This window comes from Gigantopelta aegis, unplaced genomic scaffold (assembly GCF_016097555.1).
Source record: "Gigantopelta aegis isolate Gae_Host unplaced genomic scaffold, Gae_host_genome ctg3655_pilon_pilon, whole genome shotgun sequence".
Lineage (NCBI taxonomy): Eukaryota > Metazoa > Mollusca > Gastropoda > Neomphalida > Peltospiridae > Gigantopelta > Gigantopelta aegis.
The window spans coordinates 5306-30983 of NW_024533450.1; the positions used below are offsets into that span (position 1 = coordinate 5306).

General features: G+C 29.0%; 1 protein-coding gene across 1 annotated transcript; it reads left to right on the forward strand.

The window, feature by feature from the left end:
* The first annotated feature begins 2432 nt into the window (after nt 1–2432).
* On the forward strand, nt 2433–25619 carry LOC121392365 (aqualysin-1-like). The gene is given in 5 exon segments (XM_041523603.1): nt 2433–2558; nt 2882–3044; nt 3097–3432; nt 3435–3793; nt 25461–25619. Coding segments are annotated over 5 exon segments (1143 nt in total).
* Nucleotides 25620–25678: the final 59 nt, after the last annotated feature.

The window sequence follows — 25678 nt, forward strand, 5'->3', positions numbered from 1 at the left end:
AAAGGTTTAAGTAGATAGTAGTTAAATTGAACTGAACTATGATAGACTATATAGAAAAAAATTTTTATGATATTTATAATATAAATATCATTGTATCTATATAATTCTTAATTTAACAGGATCTGGAATAGGGTCCAAATATTTGACTTTCCTAGATCTTGGAATTCAAACCAACAAATTTATAAATGTTGATGATAGTAGTAGAGAGGTCAGACTTCCTTCTTCATTTAATATTGGAAGAAGCACTTACCATTCTCTATATGTGAGATTACTTGCTATCTTTTGTGATATCATATTAGCCTTTTCTTTGATTTAGATCAGCTCAAATGGTCTACTTAGTTTGGAACACCATTCATTAGTGCTGTACCAAGATCATTCCCAGTTTCATCATCTACAGTAGTCATAGCTCCATTTTGGGATGATATCATACTGACATATACAGGAGTAGTTGAGTATGGCATTATCACTTCATCAAATACATCAAACATCATCAATGAAGTGGAAGGATTCTTAAAACTAAACCAGAGTGTTGACTTAGACTTAGATTGGGTTTTTGTAGCAAAGTGGACAAATGTCTGTCCATTTGGAAACAGCTATTGTGCTCAAGTAAATTATTCTATACTTGTTTTTACACATGCATTACTATTCTTTGTCATAGACAAACACATTTCAGGTTGTGATTGCATCTCAAGGATTAACTTCTTTTGGTATATTTACTTATAAATGTGATCTTCTTCGATGGACTAGTAACAATGCAGCAATTGGCTATAGTGCTGGACTTAACAATTTTGGAAACCATCCATACTCCAGGACATCAAGAGTTATGGATGTTGACTGTCTCAATTATCCATTATCTGTGTGGACAAATGTGGTTTACAAATTAAATGAAGGTATAGCTGAATAAAGTTAACATGTTTCTTTTTGAATGATATGATGTGGACCAATAATATTATTAACACTTAATATTTCTGTACTCCTTTACATTAGTTTTTTCAAAGAAAGCCTAGTCTGGTTATATATGGTTGATAGTTTAACTAATAGCAGATTTGATCGTTAATAATTAGAAATTCTATTTCTACTCCTCATTTCTTTCTGTTTTAGAAATCATTAACATAATCAATAACATTGAATGTCTTTAGTTATTTAGTTGTGATCTTGCTCAGGTCTAGTATACAGGATCTTTTAAGAAGTAATCATTTTCAAATATTTATTGCTATATCTTGTTTAGCTACACAGACACTGAACCTATAACTATTATAAATGAGGACACTTGATGTGCTCTGTCACTGCTACTTCTCTAACTAATGCTATGTGGGGTTGCACTTAAAAATTAAAGCAGAATGTGTGATTTTTTAGTAATTTTTTGATTTATTGTAGCTAGAATTATATCAGAAATTGCCATTGTGCATTTTGACAACGACTTTATGTTACTAATTTATAGTATATTTTGGATAAATAGCAAAACTATTGCTGTTATTGATTTTTGTCTTTATATTATTTTGTTTAATTTGATAACTTGTTATTAAAGACATTGTTTTAATGCAAAATATTAGCAGTAGCATATGGGGCACCGTTTGTATCAAAACTGAATGCATTCAATGGTACAGTTAACATGCTATGATTTACCTTTTAATGTTCATTATTTTCTAAATAACTTGTACTTTCGTAAATAATGTTTCCTTTATTAGATAATGTATGATTTACTAAATAATGCACGATTTATTAAATCAAGACTTATTTCATTAATAATAAATTATTTAATACATCATGATGATTTTCCAATTTTGATACAAATGGTATCTCCAGACTTTAATAACTCTTTGTTCTATAAAATTTTCATATTCATTGCCAAGAAAGGGTTAATTTATTTACTATAGTCATCTACTGTCCTCTGCACTATAATTATGTAATTAATACATGATACAGATCTGTGTAGTGCTCTAAATATCAGTCTGCACATGAACAAAATTATATTGCTATTAAAAGTAAATTAATCATTTTATAACTGTTTTAGAAGATATTGATTTAGCATTGAAAAAAGAACTGACTAGGGGAGCATAGATTATAATTCGAAAATTACCAACACTGTCTAAGGAAAATACTTTAAAAAGTTAGTGAAATGATATGGCCTTCATAATCTTGATGCTAGAGTTATAAATTCTTTAATTATGTCACTAAAGTATTATATTATCAGTATTAATTATTGCATCATCACTTCGTAATTGTAGGTGTGGTTCAACATGATACTAAAAACAAAAATTGGTCAAATTATATCGTGATCCTAAATATGCAGTTCCATACAAGGCAATGCCAATTTCTGATATTAGTTCTTCTTTTTTCTGTTGGGGTGCAGACACGTCGAGTAATTCGTGCTGCTCCTGGAATACAGACAACAGGTCAGTATATGGTTGTACTGACACCTGATACTAGTCATGAGAGATTTGAAGCAGTTGCTGGAAAAAGTTCAAACTCAATCCTTGAGTTCCGAAATCCACAAAATAGAGGGTCCATTTGCTAAAATATTTGTCGCAAAGTTGTCAATAGAAGAAGCACATAAGGTTAGCTTTAAAAGAAGTATATATTATGTATATATATATTGTGAGTGTGACTATTTTATACTATGGTATAAACTCTATTTGTGTTCTTAAATCTGCCAACTAGATCATGAGATTCATGCTAATTTATCACTATCACTATGTCAAATACCACTTGCTGCCAATTAATATCAAAAATCTTGTGTTAGTAGATTTATATAATGCTTATGGACCAATCAACAATGACAGAACCCATAAAAAATGATGCCACTTTGCTATTATGAATTAAATTCAACCACATATTTATACACTTACCAAATCAAAATGTATGGCTATGAAATATTTAGGTAAAAGACCTTGACAATGTTGAATTTGTTGAAGAAGAGACATTTGCTGAAGCTTCAATTTCATGGGCACTGGATCGTATTGATCAAGTCAGTCCAGTATTAGATGGTATATTTGAACCTGGACGAGACGGAGAAGGTGTTGACATTTACATTTTAGATACAGGTAAACAAGAATGCTTTGAATGTGTGATATAAAGTTATTTTTTTTTAAAAAGGTATTAATTATGATCACTGTGAGTTTGATGGTAATAGAGCTGTGTATACTGGATATGACCCTGTTGACAACTATTACAGAACTAACCAAAAAGGTCAAGATTGTAATGGACATGGAACTCATGTAGCGAGTCTTGCTTGTGGAAAATATTATGGTGTTGCCAAAAAAGCTAACTGTTATAGTGTTCGTGTATTAGGATGTAGTGGTTCAGCACCTTGGAGTGTGGTTATAGATGGATTAAATTCTGCTGCGACAAATATCACCAATAAGATTCCTCGTCGTCCTGCTATCATTTCAATGTCATTGAGTGGTTCAAATACTAGATCAGTTAACAATGTTCAAAAAATATTGTTAACATGGGAATACCAATTGTTGCAGCTGCTAGCAATGATAGAGATGATGCTTGTAATTATAGTCCTGCTAGTGCACCAGAAGTTATTACTGTTGCTAGCTCTGCTCGAGGAGATAATGTGTCTTTCTTCACAAATGGTGGTTCTTGTGTTGATATATTTGCTCCTGGCTCAGATGTAACAGCAGCTGATTATGGGTGTGATGGATGTACATGTACAACAACTCTGTCTGGAACATCAATGGCTACTCCTTTAGTTAGTGGTGCAATAGCACTATACTTACAAGAGCAACCACTACTGACTCCATCTCAGATTATGGAAAAACTAACTGAAGATTGTTTAATGAGTGTACTAAATTTTGATGGTCTGTCCTTTAGTTTACAGGACACAACCCTAACTGTCTGTTTACATGTTAACAGTAAGTATTTCTAAACAATGTAAAATTTGAAATATCCAACCATATTACTATTACTGTCTGTTCAGTGATATATTTTGGCATGGCACATTGTGTGTGTTAATTCTGGTCGTAAAATTGTTGTGTCACATGATATATTTCTATGTGGTTTTGTCGGTTTCACATTGTTTTATTTTATTATTGTATGAGAAATGTGTGACTAGTTATTATACTGCACATATTGATTGTTTATACCATCATAAATCAATCAAGTTAATTAGAATTCCCCCACTAAGGTTTTAGTGATAGTTATTATAAGAACATTGAGTTTTGTAATGTAACACATACAACTTGTACCAAGTCATACATTCTGTTTGACTACAATATTCGCTCTATAATAAACTACTAATATGACTTTGCAATTATAAGCTGTTATCACATTTGTTAATAAATTGAATAAAAGTCATTACAAAATATTAAGATAATAATATTATTATAAGAACTTGCTGGAGTATGAATAGCAATACATATATATATATATATATATATATATATATATATATATATATATATATATGTAATATTGATTAATACTTGACAGTCCTGTAATTAAAAATCAGAAACATCTCATTAGTTAGACAAAAGAGTTCTAACTGCATTTTTCCTTGCACAGTGTAATAGATTTCACTATTTTGTTGTTATTAGACAACACTCCTAATTCCTTTTTAGAAGTCATTAGTGAAGTGTCAAGTGTTCATAGTAACAATAGCATCAAAACATTATATTAATGATAACCTACTTTATAAGATATATATTGGGACAGTGGATAGATATTTAGAATGAACTATGCGCTATCCTGATTTAACAATACTTTTAGTTGTAACAAATTAAAAAGACGTCTTATGGTGTTAATAAACAATGAAGGTAGCAGAATGTCCAATTGTAAAAAGTCTGGAGTTTCTTGTTTTGAAAATTTAAGAATAAATGTCCTATACCAATGAAAAGCACTATAGTTACATTGTAAAACTCTAACTGCATGCGCAGAAGTAACCAAGTGATGTACTTCATAAACATATTTGTATATTATATGTTATAATATATTAAGCATCACATTTCTGTTATTGTAAAATAATTATGTTAATTGAGAGTCATGCATTGTTTTTAATAACTAAATGATTATATCATGCTTAATGTTAGGAATGCTGTTTAATGCTCTTATGAAATAATATAATTCATAGATAATGTGCCTGTGTGTTAGGACTGTTGTTATGTAAATCTTGCTGTGTCATTGTAGGTGTGTAATATTTGTTACAATAAATTTATAGTACATGCTATACACATGTTCTTTTTAACAAGTTTGTTTGTTTAAGTATATAAAGTGTGAAATTCATAGTAAGTAATAATAAAAACTGGTGTATGTTGCTTCTGAAGAAGTATGCATTTGCTAAACAGTCACTATAAATCATTTTAAATAGTCTATTATAACATTTTAAATAATTATGTTATTATTATTATATAATACTTTGTTTTATATATGTGACCATAAATACGAAAATGGTACCTAACGCGCAAGTGAATTTCGAACAAATGCTTGTGTAGAAACGGTTTGCTACGCATCCATCTTGAGCAGGAAGTCAATGTTATTTGGTATTCATGAAGCCCAATCATTGTTTCATGACATAATGAATTTTAATAACTTCCTGTTTAAGATGGCTGCATAGCAACAACTTATATGCAAGCGTTCACTCAAAATTTGTTTGTAAGTTAGGTAACCATTTTCGTATTTATGGTCACATATAGTCTATTATAACAGTGATATACCTTAAATTTAAAAGAGTCCTGTAGTTCTTAAAAACCAACTAAAACCATAAAGCAAGGTGATTGTTGGCGAACTTGGGAGTGGTAAATCTTATCACTAAAAAATGTAGACTTAGATGTGTACTTTTTAGAAATACTATAACAACAATAATTTTAGTAGTATGTACCTTTTGCATATATTGTTTCATACCAAACCTTAATACTGGCATCACTAGTATATATTATATACTGATTGATTCTTGACAGTCTGTAGTTAGTTACTGGAGCTGTTAAAGTTTTGTTTAACATTGCATTATGTAGAAATCTATTGTGGTACAAATATGTCAATGAAAAAGTCTGGAGTTCTTTCTTTGATATAATTGAGATGATCAACTTTTATAACATTAAAAATCACTATAGTGTGGATTGTAGAACCCTAACTGTAGAAGTCGCCAAGTGATGCTAGGTTGCAATCTACATTCATATATTTATATTTAGTTAACATCACTGAAATAGCTAAGTAATGCTAGTTTGCACTTGGCATTCTGTCACTGGTATATTCTCAATTTCTTCAATAACTTTTCGCTTGCTAAAGTTTTATAACTATAATTCAATTTGGCATGACCTCGTAATCCTTTGTGAGTAACACAGTTGTTATATACCATTTCCTTAGGTACTAATTTAAATTTGTAATAAGTAGCACCAAATCAAGATAAATTCTGAAGGATACTGAAATTATATCATCCTATTTTAAGTATAAATGAGATTGTTAAAATGTTTGACTAATATATTTTTGTAATAAATAGCTTTGTTAGCCATTCTGATGTTACAACAGAATCTAACATTACTAATTTTTTCAAACTAACAGCTAACACAGAGACTCATAGATTGATTCTTCAAATTGAAATATTACAGTCCTTTATAGCAACCATAAGCTTAATAAAAAAACCTATTTTAGTTTTTTCCCCAAAAAGTAAATAAAAATAGACAATTAAATAATGAAAAAAATTAATAAATTACTGTAAATATGTAAAAAAAGCATCTTAATCAAGCTCAAATTTGGAATTGTACTATAGACATCCATCCATATTTCCAGGCACATGGAAGTACTTTTTTAATCTTTTAATGTTATGTTTTGCTATGTTGTGAGTATAAATGTCTTGCGAGTTCTGACTATAATTGATGGCAACAGATACAAATTTCAACATTTGCTCTTCTCTCTAAGAAAGGTTATCACAAAAAAATATGCTGTGCCATATATGCCTAATTTTATAACAAATACTGCCTCCTTATTTGGGTTTGTTTGAAATGTTTTTTACTACATTTCTATATGTTTAATGAATTTTTAGAATTGTTCTTTCTTCTATTTATATAATAATAATAATGAAAGTAAGTGTCAAAAATAAAACTGATTTTATTTTATAATGTATTTTTGACTGGTTTTTTTTTTCTTTCTCTACAGAAGCCAAATGGTAGAACTCCTCAACTACCAACAAGTAATCTATTATTCTCAGCAAGTACATCAATTGTTGTCACTCCTTTCTTAATTGACACACTATCTACTCTAGCCACACCTACTCCAACTATTACTCTAGGTAAATTCTTGAGATTGCATGTACTCAAGTGACTGTGTTCACTTGTGTATGACATAATACAAAACAAAACAAAAAGAACCATGTTCTTGTGCCTTGACTAAAATTGATCTCTATGACAAAGCACATTAGTCATTAAGCATAGGGTCAAAAATTATACATGTTTACTTCTAAATATTTACTTGTTGTTTCTAATTTTATTTATAACTATTTCCTATATTGCTCCATTAAAAAACTAACAACATTCAACTTAGAAAAGTACAATTTAGGGAAATACATCCTTACCATATGGACATACGCTGTACTGATTTATATTAATTATACTTTTCCAATTTCATGCTTATAACCATGGCAAGGTAAATAATGTTATATCAAAGTACATACAATTCCACACAACTACATTTACATATAAAATCATCACAAAACTTAATCATTTAGTGATATTGGAAAGTTTTGAAAAGGAAAGTTTATAACAATCTATACCTTAATTTGTTGCACATTTTTGCTTGTGCATTGTCATTAATTTTTGAAGTAAAGCAACAATATCACACATATCATTATTGTGTATCAATACTTCACCTTTGCTATCTGTCCTGCTTTTTAATGCTTTCTGCATATGACTAGTACTTTTACAATTCCATTTATCTCAGATTTGTTTGTAGAGTCTCCTGTGTGACAAGTACAACATGAATGTAAAGTTTACCACACACTGATTTGTAGATTGAAAAAATAAATTATTATACCATGTTATAGGTTGTTCCAATAATTTATAAGTTTCCATTGTTATATTATTTTATTTTTTGCTGAGTAAACTTTCAATACACAAGAGTTGTAAAAAAAGTTCAGAAAATTTCATCTTCATATAAAGAAATAATGTATTTGATTGTACCATGTAGCAAGTAATGCTTTGACTATAAGTCAATTTTAACAATGACATTGCATTGAAATAGTGTATTTTGTCAGTTTAGATGAAAATTTAGCACTAGCTATCACAATTATGCAGATAATTTTCATGATTTTATAAATGCTGTTTTTTAAATAAGTTATAAAATTTAATTCCTTATTCCATTACATGTATTTGATATGTATTTCAGATGTATAATGTAATTTGATATGAAGAGAATGTTTGCAGTAATGCTTCAATTATAATCAGTTTTAATAATAACAATGAAATAGTATAGTTTGACAATAGCTATTATAACTATGTAGACAATCATTAGATGCCTTTTTTGAAAAAAATCTTAGAGAAAAAATTAGTTTTCTTTACTTAGTTAGCTTTCTATTTTTCTTAATATGTTAGCCACTACATTTACTTGACTTGGATCTGTCATATCATATAAAGACTTTAAACAACATAAATATTTAAATTGCCAGCTTCTAAATCATGAAGTTGTAATAAATCGTAAACATTATTAGCACTTAATACAAGATTTTCTGATATTTATACTGATCTTACCATTTATATATCAATGTATGTATACAATTTTTAATTTAACAGGATCTGGAATGGGTCCAATTATTTGACTTTCCTAGATCTTGGATTACAAACTAACATATTTAGAAATGTTGATGATAGTGTAGAGAGGTCAGACTTCCTTCTTCATTTAATATTGGAAGAAGCACTTACCATATTCTATATGTGAGATTACTTGTTATCTGTTGTGATATCATATTAGCCTTTTCTTTGATTTAGATTAGCTCAAATGGTCTACTTAGTTTTGGAACACCATTCATTAGTACTTCACAAGATCATTCCCACTCTCATCATCTACAGTAGTGATAGCTCCATTTTGGGATGATATCATACTGACATATACAGGAATAGTAGAGTATGGCATTATCACTTCATCAAATACATCAAACATCATCAATGAAGTGGAAGGATTCTTAAAGCTAAACCAGAGTGTTGACTTAGACTTAGATTGGGTTTTTTGTAGCAAAGTGGACAAATGTCTGTCCATTTGGAAACAGCTATTGTGCTCAAGTAAATTATTCTGTACTTGTTTTACACATGTATTACTATTCTTTGTCATAGACAAACACATTTCAGGTTGTGTTGCATCTGAAGGATCAGCATCTTATGCTATATTTACTTATAAATGTGATCTTCTTCGATGGACTAGTAACAATGCAGCAATTGGCTATAGTGCTGGACTTAACAATTTTGGAAACCATCCATACTCCAGGACATCAAGAGTTACGGATATTGACTGTCTCAATTATCCATTATCTGTGTGGACAAATGTGGTTACAAATTAAATGAAGGTATAGCTGAATAAAGTTAACACATTTCTTTTTGATTGATATGATGTAGACCAATAATACTATTAACACTTAATATTTCTGTACTCCTTTACATAAGTCTTTTCAAAGAAGAAAGCCTAGTCTGATTATATATGGTTTATTGTTTTACCTAATAGCAGACTTGATCATTAAAAAGTGTATAGCTATGCCTCATTTCTTTCTGTTTTAGAGTTTATTAATGTAATCCTTAACATTACACAAATAAATAAAATAATATCAGATTGACCCATAAACTGCATCTTTCTTATTTGATTAATATTTTATCCAATGATTGATAATTTTTGGATCATTGAGCATGTAACTGTTATAATGCATTTCTAATCTGTTCTTCGCAAACATCTGGCTTAAGACTATTCTTTCCTTCACATAATTGTTTTAGCATTCACTACAGTGATCATTAATGTTCACTGCTATCAGAGCAAAGGCTACAATACTTGGTTTTTATGTCTCTCTGTTACCAGACAATTTACTTTGAACAGATAAAAATTGTGTTTACAGCTACAAAACATGACAGAGTAATAGTAAAGCTCAGCATTTAAGTTCCTGTTAAAACTTACCATAAAGGAAAGTCTTTATAATGTGGTATTCTTTTAAAAAAGCAAGGTTGAGCAGATGAGTTTATTGCTCTGATAAAAATATTGCATGCTCAAAATACAATAATCTAAATTTGAAATTATAGCATTTTTTGTCAATAAAAAATATCTTTAATATTATGCCTACTATATACAAATACTGCCTTCTTGCTTTGAGTTTGTTTAAAATGTCTTTACTACCATTTCTATACATTTAATAAATTGTTAGAATTGTTTATTCTTTTGTTTATGTAATAATAATAATGAAAGTAAATAAATGATAATGTAAAAAAAAAACACATTTAACATGTTTTTTGACTACTTTTCTTTCTCTACAGAAGCAAGTAGTAGAACTCCTCAACCATCAATGAGTAATTTACTATTCTCAGCAAGTACATCACTTGTTGTCACTCCTTTCTTATTGACACACTATCTACTCTAGCCACACCTACTCCAACGATTACTCTAGGTAAATTCATGAAATTGCATATACTCAAGTGACTGGTTTCACTTGTGTATGACATAATAAAAAAAAACAAAAATAAAAAAGAATCATGTTCTTGCTGTCTTGACTAAAACCATTCTTTATGTGAGAAAGCACATTAGTCATAGGGTCAAAATTATACATGTGTACTTCTAAATGTAGTACTTGTTGTTACTAATTTTTGATATAAGTCTTTTCCTTTATTCCTCCCTTAAAAGACCTTACAACATTCAACTTAAAAAGTACAATTTAGTGAAATCCTTAATTCATGGATATAATCTACACTGATTTATATAAATTATACTTTGCCAATTTATATTTATAACCAATGGAAATGAAATAATGTTATATCAATAAACTACATACATTTCCACCAAATACATTCACATATAAAATCATCACAAACTTAATGACTTTGAACTTTACTGATATTGGGAAGTTTTCCATAAAAGAAAGTTTATAACAATCTATAACTTACCCTTTTTTGCTTGTGCGTATTATTTCAATATTGCATTACTTTTTGATTATTTTATTATGTTTTTAAATTAGTATGTGATAATGATGATGATTTATATAAAATACTTCTTCTAACAGTTCATGTATGAAATAGTTGAAGTTTTGAGTTAAAAGCAGCCATATTATACATACTATTAGTGTGTATCACTACTTAACTTTTTGCTACCTATCCTGTGTTTTGACTTTTTCTGCATATGACTGGCACTTTTATAATTGCATTTGTCACAGATTTGTTTGTAGAGTCTCCTGTGTGACAAGTACAACATAGTTATAAAGCTATCATGCACTAATGTGTAGACTTAAAAGTAATTATTATACATTACCTATAACATAAATATTTTAAATTTTCAGCTCCTAAATTATCAAGCAGTAATTGATCATAAAATTATTAGCACTTAATACAAGTTTATATGATATTTATAACTGATTTTACTATTTAAGTATCACTGTATCTATGTAATTCTTAATTCAACAGGATCTGGAATAGAGTCCAAATATTTGACTTTCCTAAATCTTGGATTACAAACCAACATATTTAGAAATGTTGATGATAGTACTAGGGAGGTCAGACTTCCCTCTTCATTTAATATTGGAGGAAGCACTTACCATACTCTATATGTGAGATTTAATTGTTATCTTTTGTGATATCATATTAGCCTTTTCTTTAATTTAGATCAGCTCAAATGGTCTACTTAGTTTTGGAACACCATTTACAAGTACTTTACCAAGATCATTCCCACTCTCATCTACAGTAGTGATAGCTCCATTTTGGGATGATATCATACTAACATATACAGGAATAGTTGAGTATGGCATTGTCACTTCATCAAGTACATCAAGTGTCATTAATGAAGTCGAAGGGTTTCTTAAAATTAAACCAAAGTATTGATTTAGACTTAGATTGGGCTTTTGTAGCAAAGTGGAGTAATGTCTGTCCATTTGGAAACAGTTATTGTACTCAAGTAAATTATTCTATACTTGTTTTACACATGTATTACTATTCTTTGTCATAGACAAACACATTTCAAGTTGTGGTTGCATCTGAGGATCAGCATCTTATGCTATATTTACTTATAAATGTGATCTTCTTCGATGGACTAGTAACAATGCAGCAATTGGCTATAGTGCTGGACTTAACAATTTTGGAAACCATCCATACTCCAGGACATCAAGAGTTACGGATATTGACTGTCTCAATTATCCATTATCTGTGTGGACAAATGTGGTTTACAAATTAAATGAAGGTATAGCTGAATAAAGTTAACATGTTTCTTTTGATTGATATGATGTAGACCAATAATACTATTAACACTTAATATTTCTGTACTCCTTTACATAAGTCTTTTCAAAGAAGAAAGCCTAGTCTGATTATATATGGTTTATTGTTTTACCTAATAGCAGACTTGATCATTAATAATTAAAAAGTGTATAGCTATGCCTCATTTCTTTCTGTTTTAGAGTTTATTAATGTAATCTTTAACATTACACAAATAAATAAAATAATATCAGATTTGACCCATAAACTGCATCTTTCTTATTTGATTAATATTTTATCCAATGATTATTGAAATGATTGATAAATTTTTGGATCATTGAGCATGTAACTGTTATAATGCATTTCTAATCTGTTCTTCGCAAACATCTGGCTTAAGACTATTCTTTCCTTCACATAATTGTTTTAGCATTCACTACAGTGATCATTAATGTTCACTGCTATCAGAGCAAAGGCTACAATACTTGGTCTTTATGTCTCTCTGTTACCAGACAATTTACTTTGAACAGATAAAAATTGTGTTTACAGCTACAAAACATGACAGAGTAATAGTAAAGCTCAGCATTTAAGTTCCTGTTAAAACTTACCATAAAAGGAAAGTCTTTATAATGTGGTATTCTTTTAAAAAAGCAAGGTTGAGCAGATGAGTTTATTGCTCTGATAAAAATATTGCATGCTCAAAATATAATAATCTAATTTGAAATTATAGCATTTTTGTCAATAAAAAATATCTTTAATATTATGCCTACTATATACAAATACTGCCTTCTTGCTTTGAGTTTGTTTAAAATGTCTTTACTACCATTTCTATACATTTAATAAATTGTTAGAATTGTTTATTCTTTTGTTTATGTAATAATAATAATGAAAGTAAATAAATGATAATGTAAAAAAAACACATTTAACATGTTTTTTGACTATTTTTTCTTTCTCTACAGAAGCAAGTAGTAGAACTCCTCAACCATCAATGAGTAATTTACTATTCTCAGCAAGTACATCACTTGTTGTCACTCCTTTCTTAATTGACACACTATCTACTCTAGCCACACCTACTCCAACGTTACTCTAGGTAAATTCATGAAATTGCATATACTCAAGTGACTGGTTTCACTTGTGTATGACATAATAAAAAAAAACAAAAATAAAAAAGAATCATGTTCTTGCTGTCTTGACTAAAACCATTCTTTATGTGAGAAAGCACATTAGTCATAGGGTCAAAATTATACATGTGTACTTCTAAATGTAGTACTTGTTGTTACTAATTTTTGATATAAGTCTTTTCCTTTATTCCTCCCTTAAAAGACCTTACAACATTCAACTTAAAAAGTACAATTTAGTGAAATCCTTAATTCATGGATATAATCTACACTGATTTATATAAATTATACTTTGCCAATTTATATTTATAACCAATGGAAGTGAAATAATGTTATATCAATAAACTACATACATTTCCACCAAATACATTCACATATAAAATCATCACAAACTTAATGACTTTGAACTTTACTGATATTGGGAAGTTTTCCATAAAAGAAAGTTTATAACAATCTATAACTTACCCTTTTTTGCTTGTGCGTATTATTTCAATATTGCATTACTTTTTGATTATTTTATTATGTTTTTAAATTAGTATGTGATAATGATGATGATTTATATAAAATACTTTCTTCTAACAGTTCATGTATGAAATAGTTGAAGTTTTGAGTTAAAAGCAGCCATATTATACATACTATTAGTGTGTATCACTACTTAACTTTTTGCTACCTATCCTGTGTTTTGACTTTTTCTGCATATGACTGGCACTTTTATAATTGCATTTGTCACAGATTTGTTTGTAGAGTCTCCTGTGTGACAAGTACAACATAGTTATAAAGCTATCATGCACTAATGTGTAGACTGAAAAAGTAATTATTATACATTACCTATAACATAAATATTTTAAATTTTCAGCTCCTAAATTATCAAGCAGTAATTGATCATAAAAATTATTAGCACTTAATACAAGTTTATATGATATTTATAACTGATTTTACTATTTAAGTATCACTGTATCTATGTAATTCTTAATTCAACAGGATCTGGAATAGAGTCCAAATATTTGACTTTCCTAAATCTTGGATTACAAACCAACATATTTAGAAATGTTGATGATAGTACTAGGGAGGTCAGACTTCCCTCTTCATTTAATATTGGAGGAAGCACTTACCATACTCTATATGTGAGATTTAATTGTTATCTTTTGTGATATCATATTAGCCTTTTCTTTAATTTAGATCAGCTCAAATGGTCTACTTAGTTTTGGAACACCATTTACAAGTACTTTACCAAGATCATTCCCACTCTCATCTACAGTAGTGATAGCTCCATTTTGGGATGATATCATACTAACATATACAGGAATAGTTGAGTATGGCATTGTCACTTCATCAAGTACATCAAGTGTCATTAATGAAGTCGAAGGGTTCTTAAAATTAAACCAAAGTATGATTTAGACTTAGATTGGGCTTTTGTAGCAAAGTGGAGTAATGTCTGTCCATTTGGAAACAGTTATTGTACTCAAGTAAATTATTCTATACTTGTTTTACACATGTATTACTATTCTTTGTCATAGACAAACACATTTCAAGTTGTGGTTGCATCTGAAGGATCAGCATCTTATGCTATATTTACTTATAAATGTGATCTTCTTCGATGGACTAGTAACAATGCAGCAATTGGCTATAGTGCTGGACTTAACAATTTTGGAAACCATCCATACTCCAGGACATCAAGAGTTACGGATATTGACTGTCTCAATTATCCATTATCTGTGTGGACAAATGTGGTTTACAAATTAAATGAAGGTATAGCTGAATAAAGTTAACATGTTTCTTTTTGATTGATATGATGTAGACCAATAATACTATTAACACTTAATATTTCTGTACTCCTTTACATAAGTCTTTTCAAAGAAGAAAGCCTAGTCTGATTATATATGGTTTATTGTTTTACCTAATAGCAGACTTGATCATTAATAATTAAAAAGTGTATAGCTATGCCTCATTCTTTCTGTTTTAGAGTTATTAATGTAATCTTTAACATTACACAAATAAATAAAATAATATCAGATTTGACCCATAAACTGCATCTTTCTTATTTGATTAATATTTTATCCAATGATTATTGAAATGATTGATAAATTTTTGGATCATTGAGCATGTAACTGTTATAATGCATTTCTAATCTGTTCTTCGCAAACATCTGGCTTAAGACTATTCTTTCCTTCACATAATTGTTTTAGCATCACTACAGTGATCATTAATGTTCACTGCTATCAGAGCAAAGGCTACAATACTTGGTCTTTATGTCTCTCTGTTACCAGACAATTTACTTTGAACAGATAAAAATTGTGTTTACAGCTACAAAACATGACAGAGTAATAGTAAAGCTCAGCATTTAAGTTCCTGTTAAAACTTACCATAAAAGGAAAGTCTTTATAATGTGGTATTCTTTTAAAAAGCAAGGTTGAGCAGATGAGTTTATTGCTCTGATAAAAATATTGCATGCTCAAAATATAATAATCTAAATTTGAAATTATAGCATTTTTTGTCAATAAAAATATCTTTAATATTATGCCTACTATATACAATACTGCCTTCTTGCTTTGAGTTTGTTTAAAATGTCTTTACTACCATTTCTATACATTTAATAAATTGTTAGAATTGTTTATTCTTTTGTTTATGTAATAATAATAATGAAAGTAAATAAATGATAATGTAAAAAAAACACATTTAACATGTTTTTTGACTATTTTTTCTTTCTCTACAGAAGCAAGTAGTAGAACTCCTCAACCATCAATGAGTAATTTACTATTCTCAGCAAGTACATCACTTGTTGTCACTCCTTTCTTAATTGACACACTATCTACTCTAGCCACACCTACTCCAACGATTACTCTAGGTAAATTCATGAAATTGCATATACTCAAGTGACTGGTTTCACTTGTGTATGACATAATAAAAAAAAACAAAAATAAAAAAGAATCATGTTCTTGCTGTCTTGACTAAAACCATTCTTTATGTGAGAAAGCACATTAGTCATAGGGTCAAAATTATACATGTGTACTTCTAAATGTAGTACTTGTTGTTACTAATTTTTGATATAAGTCTTTTCCTTTATTCCTCCCTTAAAGACCTTACAACATTCAACTTAAAAAGTACAATTTAGTGAAATCCTTAATTCATGGATATAATCTACACTGATTTATATAAATTATACTTTGCCAATTTTATATTTATAACCAATGGAAGTGAAATAATGTTATATCAATAAACTACATACATTTCCACCAAATACATTCACATATAAAATCATCACAACTTAATGACTTTGAACTTTACTGATATTGGGAAGTTTTCCATAAAAGAAAGTTTATAACAATCTATAACTTACCCTTTTTGCTTGTGCGTATTATTTCAATATTGCATTACTTTTTGATTATTTTATTATGTTTTTAAATTAGTATGTGATAATGATGATGATTTATATAAAATACTTTCTTCTAACAGTTCATGTATGAAATAGTTGAAGTTTTGAGTTAAAAGCAGCCATATTATACATACTATTAGTGTGTATCACTACTTAACTTTTTGCTACCTATCCTGTGTTTTGACTTTTTCTGCATATGACTGGCACTTTTATAATTGCATTTGTCACAGATTTGTTTGTAGAGTCTCCTGTGTGACAAGTACAACATAGTTATAAAGCTATCATGCACTAATGTGTAGACTGAAAAAGTAATTATTATACATTACCTATAACATAAATATTTTAAATTTTCAGCTCCTAAATTATCAAGCAGTAATTGATCATAAAAATTATTAGCACTTAATACAAGTTTATATGATATTTATAACTGATTTTACTATTTAAGTATCACTGTATCTATGTAATTCTTAATTCAACAGGATCTGGAATAGAGTCCAAATATTTGACTTTCCTAAATCTTGGATTACAAACCAACATATTTAGAAATGTTGATGATAGTACTAGGGAGGTCAGACTTCCCTCTTCATTTAATATTGGAGGAAGCACTTACCATACTCTATATGTGAGATTTAATTGTTATCTTTTGTGATATCATATTAGCCTTTTCTTTAATTTAGATCAGCTCAAATGGTCTACTTAGTTTTGGAACACCATTTACAAGTACTTTACCAAGATCATTCCCACTCTCATCTACAGTAGTGATAGCTCCATTTTGGGATGATATCATACTAACATATACAGGAATAGTTGAGTATGGCATTGTCACTTCATCAAGTACATCAAGTGTCATTAATGAAGTCGAAGGGTTCTTAAAATTAAACCAAAGTATTGATTTAGACTTAGATGGGCTTTTGTAGCAAAGTGGAGTAATGTCTGTCCATTTGGAAACAGTTATTGTACTCAAGTAAATTATTCTATACTTGTTTTACACATGTATTACTATTCTTTGTCATAGACAAACACATTTCAAGTTGTGGTTGCATCTGAAGGATCAGCATCTTATGCTATATTTACTTATAAATGTGATCTTCTTCGATGGACTAGTAACAATGCAGCAATTGGCTATAGTGCTGGACTTAACAATTTTGGAAACCATCCATACTCCAGGACATCAAGAGTTACGGATATTGACTGTCTCAATTATCCATTATCTGTGTGGACAAATGTGGTTTACAATTAAATGAAGGTATAGCTGAATAAAGTTAACATGTTTCTTTTTGATTGATATGATGTAGACCAATAATACTATTAACACTTAATATTTCTGTACTCCTTTACATAAGTCTTTTCAAAGAAGAAAGCCTAGTCTGATTATATATGGTTTATTGTTTTACCTAATAGCAGACTTGATCATTAATAATTAAAAAGTGTATAGCTATGCCTCATTTCTTTCTGTTTTAGAGTTTATTAATGTAATCTTTAACATTACACAAATAAATAAAATAATATCAGATTTGACCCATAAACTGCATCTTTCTTATTTGATTAATATTTTATCCAATGATTATTGAAATGATTGATAAATTTTTGGATCATTGAGCATGTAACTGTTATAATGCATTTCTAATCTGTTCTTCGCAAACATCTGGCTTAAGACTATTCTTTCCTTCACATAATTGTTTTAGCATTCACTACAGTGATCATTAATGTTCACTGCTATCAGAGCAAAGGCTACAATACTTGGTCTTTATGTCTCTCTGTTACCAGACAATTTACTTTGAACAGATAAAAATTGTGTTTACAGCTACAAAACATGACAGAGTAATAGTAAAGCTCAGCATTTAAGTTCCTGTTAAAACTTACCATAAAAGGAAAGTCTTTATAATGTGGTATTCTTTTAAAAAAGCAAGGTTGAGCAGATGAGTTTATTGCTCTGATAAAAATATTGCATGCTCAAAATATAATAATCTAAATTTGAAATTATAGCATTTTTTGTCAATAAAAAATATCTTTAATATTATGCCTACTATATACAAATACTGCCTTCTTGCTTTGAGTTTGTTTAAAATGTCTTTACTACCATTTCTATACATTTAATAAATTGTTAGAATTGTTTATTCTTTTGTTTATGTAATAATAATAATGAAAGTAAATAAATGATAATGTAAAAAAAACACATTTAACATGTTTTTTGACTATTTTTTCTTTCTCTACAGAAGCAAGTAGTAGAACTCCTCAACCATCAATGAGTAATTTACTATTCTCAGCAAGTACATCACTTGTTGTCACTCCTTTCTTAATTGACACACTATCTACTCTAGCCACACCTACTCCAACGATTACTCTAGGTAAATTCATGAAATTGCATATACTAAGTGACTGGTTTCACTTGTGTATGACATAATAAAAAAAAACAAAAATAAAAAAAGAATCATGTTCTTGCTGTCTTGACTAAAACCATTCTTTATGTGAGAAAGCACATTAGTCATAGGGTCAAAATTATACATGTGTACTTCTAAATGTAGTACTTGTTGTTACTAATTTTTGATATAAGTCTTTTCCTTTATTCCTCCCTTAAAAGACCTTACAACATTCAACTTAAAAAGTACAATTTAGTGAAATCCTTAATTCATGGATATAATCTACACTGATTTATATAAATTATACTTTGCCAATTTTATATTATAACCAATGGAAGTGAAATAATGTTATATCAATAAACTACATACATTTCCACCAAATACATTCACATATAAAATCATCACAAACTTAATGACTTTGAACTTTACTGATATTGGGAAGTTTTCCATAAAAGAAAGTTTATAACAATCTATAACTTACCCTTTTTTGCTTGTGCGTATTATTTCAATATTGCATTACTTTTTGATTATTTTATTATGTTTTTTAAATTAGTATGTGATAATGATGATGATTATATAAAATACTTTCTTCTAACAGTTCATGTATGAAATAGTTGAAGTTTTGAGTTAAAAGCAGCCATATTATACATACTATTAGTGTATATCACTACTTAACTTTTTGCTACCTATCCTGTGTTTTGACTTTTTCTGCATATGACTGGCACTTTTATAATTGCATTTGTCACAGATTGTTTGTAGAGTCTCCTGTGTGACAAGTACAACATAGTTATAAAGCTATCATGCACTAATGTGTAGACTGAAAAAGTAATTATTATACATTGCCTATAACATAAATATTTTAAATTTTCAGCTCCTAAATTATCAAGCAGTAATTGATCATAAAAATTATTAGCACTTAATACAAGTTTTTATGATATTTATAACTGATTTTACTATTTAAATATCACTGTATCTATGTAATTCTTAATTCAACAGGATCTGGAATAGAGTCCAAATATTTGACTTTCCTAAATCTTGGATTACAAACCAACATATTTAGAATGTTGATGATAGTGCTAGGGAGGTCAGACTTCCCTCTTCATTTAATATTGGAGGAAGCACTTACCATACTCTATATGTGAGATTTAATTGTTATCTTTTGTGATATCATATTAGCCTTTTCTTTAATTTAGATCAGCTCAAATGGTCTACTTAGTTTTGGAACACCATTTACAAGTACTTTACCAAGATCATTCCCACTCTCATCTACAGTAGTGATAGCTCCATTTTGGGATGATATCATACTAACATATACAGGAATAGTTGAGTATGGCATTGTCACTTCATCAAGTACATCAAGTGTCATTAATGAAGTCGAAGGGTTCTTAAAATTAAACCAAAGTATTGATTTAGACTTAGATTGGGTTTTTGTAGCAAAGTGGAGTAATGTCTGTCCATTTGGAAACAGTTATTGTACTCAAGTAAATTATTTATACTTGTTTTACACATGTATTACTATTCTTTGTCATAGACAAACACATTTCAGGTTGTGGTTGCATCTCAAAGATCAACTTCTTTTGCTATATTTACTTATAAATGCGATCTTCTACAATGGGCCAGGAACAATGCAGCAATTGGCTATAGTGCTGGACTTAACAATTTTGCAAACCATCCACTCTCCAAGACATCAAGAGTTACAGATGTTGACTGTGTCAATTATCCATTATCTGTATGGTCAAATGTGGTTTACAAACTAAACGAAGGTATAGTTGAATAAAATTAAGATATTAAATATGTTTCTGTTTGAATGATATGATTGTGGACCAACAATGTTATAAAACACTTAATATTTCTGTATTCCTCTACACAAGTCTTTTCAAAGGAAACCTAGCCTGTTTATATCTGGTTCATGGATTAACTAATAGCAGATTTGATCATTAATGATTATAAAGTCTATAGCTATGCCTTATTTCTTTCTTTTTTATAGTCCATTAATGTAATCCTTAATATTACACAAATAAATTAAGTAATATCAGATTTGACCCATGAACTACATCTTTCTTATTTGATTAATATTTTATCCAATGATTTTGAAATGATCAATGAAAGTTTGGATAATTGAACATGTAACTGTTATAAAGGATTTCTAATCCATTCTTCATAAACATCTGGCTTAAGACTATTCTTTCCATGACATAATTGTTTTAGCATTCACTACAGTGATCATTAATGTTCACTGCTATCAGAGCAAAGGTTACAATACTTGCTCTTTATGTCTCTCTGTTACCAGACAATTTACTTTGAACAGATAAAATTGTGTTGACAGCTACAATACATGGCAGAGTAATAGTAAGCTCAGCATTTAAGTTCCTGTTAAAACTTACCATAAAAGGAAAGTCTTTATAATGTGGTATTCTATTAAAAAAGCAAGGTTGAGCAGATGAGTTTATTGCTCTGATAAAAATATTGCATGCTCAAAATACAATAATCTAAATTTGAAATTATAGCAATTTTTTTTTGTCAAGTTGATCCCCCTTTTTCTAATAGTTGTTACAGTAGCTATATGTGGTGGCAACTTTTGCTGTCATTGAGTATACTGCAATATTAAATAGTGAAAACGTTTTTTTACACTGATCAACAATGTGAGAATAATTAGCAGTTTTTGAAATATATAATAAGTTATTATTAATAAAGTATGCTTTGAGGTCATAACAACAGATGTTGTTAGTACAATTTATCTTTACTTAAGTCAACTAATCATCAATTGTATTAGTTATTAACTCATAGAATGTGTAAAGCATTTAGCATAATAATGGCATGCCTGAGTTGTTTGTGCATTTAAACTTCCATACATAAGTGATTTTCTAGTTATTATAGTTAAGCTTAACTAAAAAAGCATGGCTACAGCTAGTATAACAGCTGGTCCTGGTAGTCCAAGAGAAAGTGGAGTATGGCAATACTTCAATTATCTTCCAGAAGAAAACAAAAGTGTGTTGTTTGATTAACAAAAGTGGTGGTGCTCAATGTACTTCAGTTTTAAACATGACTATAACTAATACTATAACTAAATTAAATTTCACATTTAATACTATAACTAATACTAATACTAAATTAAAATTAGCATTAATACTATAACTAATACTAAAACTAGATTAAAATTAGCATTAATACTATAACTAATACTATAACTAAATAAAATTAGCATTAATACTATAACTAATATACTAAGACTAAAAATAAATTTTACTCTTTACTATAACTAAACTAAAACTAAAACACCTTATGTCTACTAAAACAACACTAATTTCCTTTATTATAATTTATGTTTTATCATAATGAAAAATTCTCGGCATTGTCTAAATATACTCATGCTTGAGACATAAACATTCATATATGAAAAAAATGGTAAAATATATATGTACATTAAATGAAAATGAAAACGAAATGAAAAGAATCATCATTATTATTACCATTATTATATTATTATTATTATTAGCTTTTGAATATTATTTTTCTCTCTAGAAAGAAATAGTGGATCTCCCCAGCCGTTGACAAGTAGCCCAGGATTTCCTGATAGTACATCATTTGTTTTCTCAATTGACACAGTCACACCTATTCCAACTAATACTCTAGGTAAATCCTACTAATGGATACATGTACTGAAGTGATTAGTTTCACTTGTACAATGATAGTTCAAGCCTAAAAGAGCCTTATTCTCATTGTAAAGAGTAGATTAGGATTTAGTTAATATTGAAATAAAAAGAAGTAAAAATAATGTTATATCCAATTGTAACAATGTATTTTTTTTGATAATAGCAAAGTCATCATAACCTCAGTGATTTTTTAAATTACTTGCTATAGTAAATTTAAAACTTAGAATCTATAAATACTTCATGCTTTTCATTGTATGCGAATGATTGGTAATACTAAAGATCTAAAGTTCTTAAAGTTCATTCATAGTGTTACTTTTATAGTTGTCTCTTATGTGATAAAATATTTATATATTACCATTCTTATACAGACACAGCAACCGAAAATTTACTCCTTCTATCTAGCTCTATGCCACTTCCAGCAAGTTTTTCATCTGCTTTGACTCAATCTTCAAGCAATACTATAGTTACACCTATTCCAACTGGTAAATGAGCACTCCAAATGAAATCAAGTTGTTTATATATTTATTAAAGGTTCATGTTTGGCACTTAATCTAAGCTATTCTGGATGTTGTGTATGGTCCCTGTCACAAACTTGTTGGAATAATGGATGCTTTTGTGATCAAAACTGTCATTATTGGAATGATTGTTGCAGTGATGTATATGATATAGGTTGTCATCCAAGCTTTCGTTACTCTCCATTAGTTTCACCTACTTCAACTGATACACTTGGTAAGACAAAGTCAGATGCTCATATAATACATTAGTTACAGTTCATTCCGAACAAAAAAATATTGTTAAATATTTTAAGAAAAATATATCAAACATATCAAACCATTCATTATATAGTCTCTTTAATTTGTCATATACTGTCCACATGTTTTTATTTCTAATTGCTCTTTTTAATTAGATGATATGACTATACCTATTGTCCTTATATTATTCCCTTAACTATTTATAATTATACCTTTTAAATAGTATAATTTAATGTTTAGTGTATTTTTCTTCATATGTATACACTATTTTATACAGGAACTTGATTTGCGTCAGAGTTTGTGTGACAGAGCAACTAACCTGAGGTTTCTTTAGAACATTATAATTTTGTGACCATTTAATTTGTACTTAGGTTGTTAATTGTTTATTAGATGTTATTGTTTTCGTATATTATATTCTTCTATTGCTTGCTCGTCTACTGTTTCTAGAAATGATTGTGTCCTTTATTAATAAATGCTTAATTATAATAATGTTGAGTGTTTAGTTGCTATTCCTCATTTCAAATATAGTCTATTTCAAATAAACTGTTTGGTTCTTTTGCATTGGTACTAAGGGTGGTGGTATATTGCTGTGAGCACTACAGTAAGACACTTTTAGGAAGATGTTGCTTTTGAATGCTACTTTCATATGGAGAAAAATTAAGGAAGGAAATTTTTTCAAAATGTTCTGAAGTTCTCAATGAAGAGCCATGAAAAAGAAAAATGAGGGAGGCAAAAATGATATCAGGAGGAATTATGGTATAATGAGGTAAAAATGTGCAAAGAAGAATGATGAAAGGAATATGAGGAGATGAAAAGGAAGTGTGAAAATAAAAAAAGGACTGACTACAATGTGGTAGTTGTACTCAAATCATTTAGTTAACATAGCTACAGAAACAGAGCAAATTGAGCTTATATACCTCACAATATTGAGAATGGCAATATTGAAAAAAGAATTGTGATAAATGATGTAAAGAGGGCAAAACTGAGGCAATGTCTTATTTGGTCAATTGTAATGCTGGTATTAGTTCTCACTATGTAAATGTCCTGGTTTATTATTATCCAACACATTTTCTTTGAAATATTTTTAAATGTAGATAACTAGAAATTTGTACATTATAAAGTAATTAAATAAGTACACAGGACTTTAAAAATTAATCAAACATTGGATCTTTTCACAGCATTATACAACTGTGTATGTATATAATAACAATATTCATTTCAATATTGAATTGTTTTACAAAATTGAACTTATAGTTGACATAGGAAACTATAATAAACAACTGTAATTTTCATATATATACAAAATAAAAATCAACAAAAATAATGAAATAATTATTACTAGGTATATATACAGAACTAAAGTATTTGTAGGAGCTAAATGAAACCATTGGAAACAAACTATCACAGTATGTGTACCATCTATCGCACATTGCAAATAAAGTCCACAATGCAAACATTATTATCTAAGCAAGATTCTGCTTCTCTTTCTTCAATAAGAATGTTGTACTTCATTGTTAGCACTAAAAAGACAAAATTACAGAACCCTCATAGCAGTTTTATAGTGATGTTAGTTTATTTGCAATTATCATGCTCCTGCTGCATAAGAACTTTCTGAGCACGCTCTGCAGCAATTTCTTCCTCATGTTTGTGCCTTATATGGCACTAAAAACAATTTATTGAACCATGTCAGTATTTATTGCGTCATCTTTCGTATTTGGAGGGTGGTTCAACGTGCACATATAAAGCAAGTAATTAGCCAAATAGCACACAGTCAGTGTATCGTGATGCTAAACATGCAATTTCTTACAAGACTTGGGCAAATTTTGATATTAGTTCTTCTCTTTTCAGCTGTGGTTTCAAACACGTCGAGTTATTCGTGCTACTCCTGGAATAGAGACAACAGGTCAGTATATGGTTGCACTGAAACAAGATACAGTCATGAGAGATTTGAAGCCATTGCTGAAAAAGTTCGAACTCATCTTTGAGTTCCGAAATTCACAAAATTGAGGGTCCATTTGCCAAAGTGATTGTCACAAAACTGTCAGTAGATGAAGCACATAAGGTTA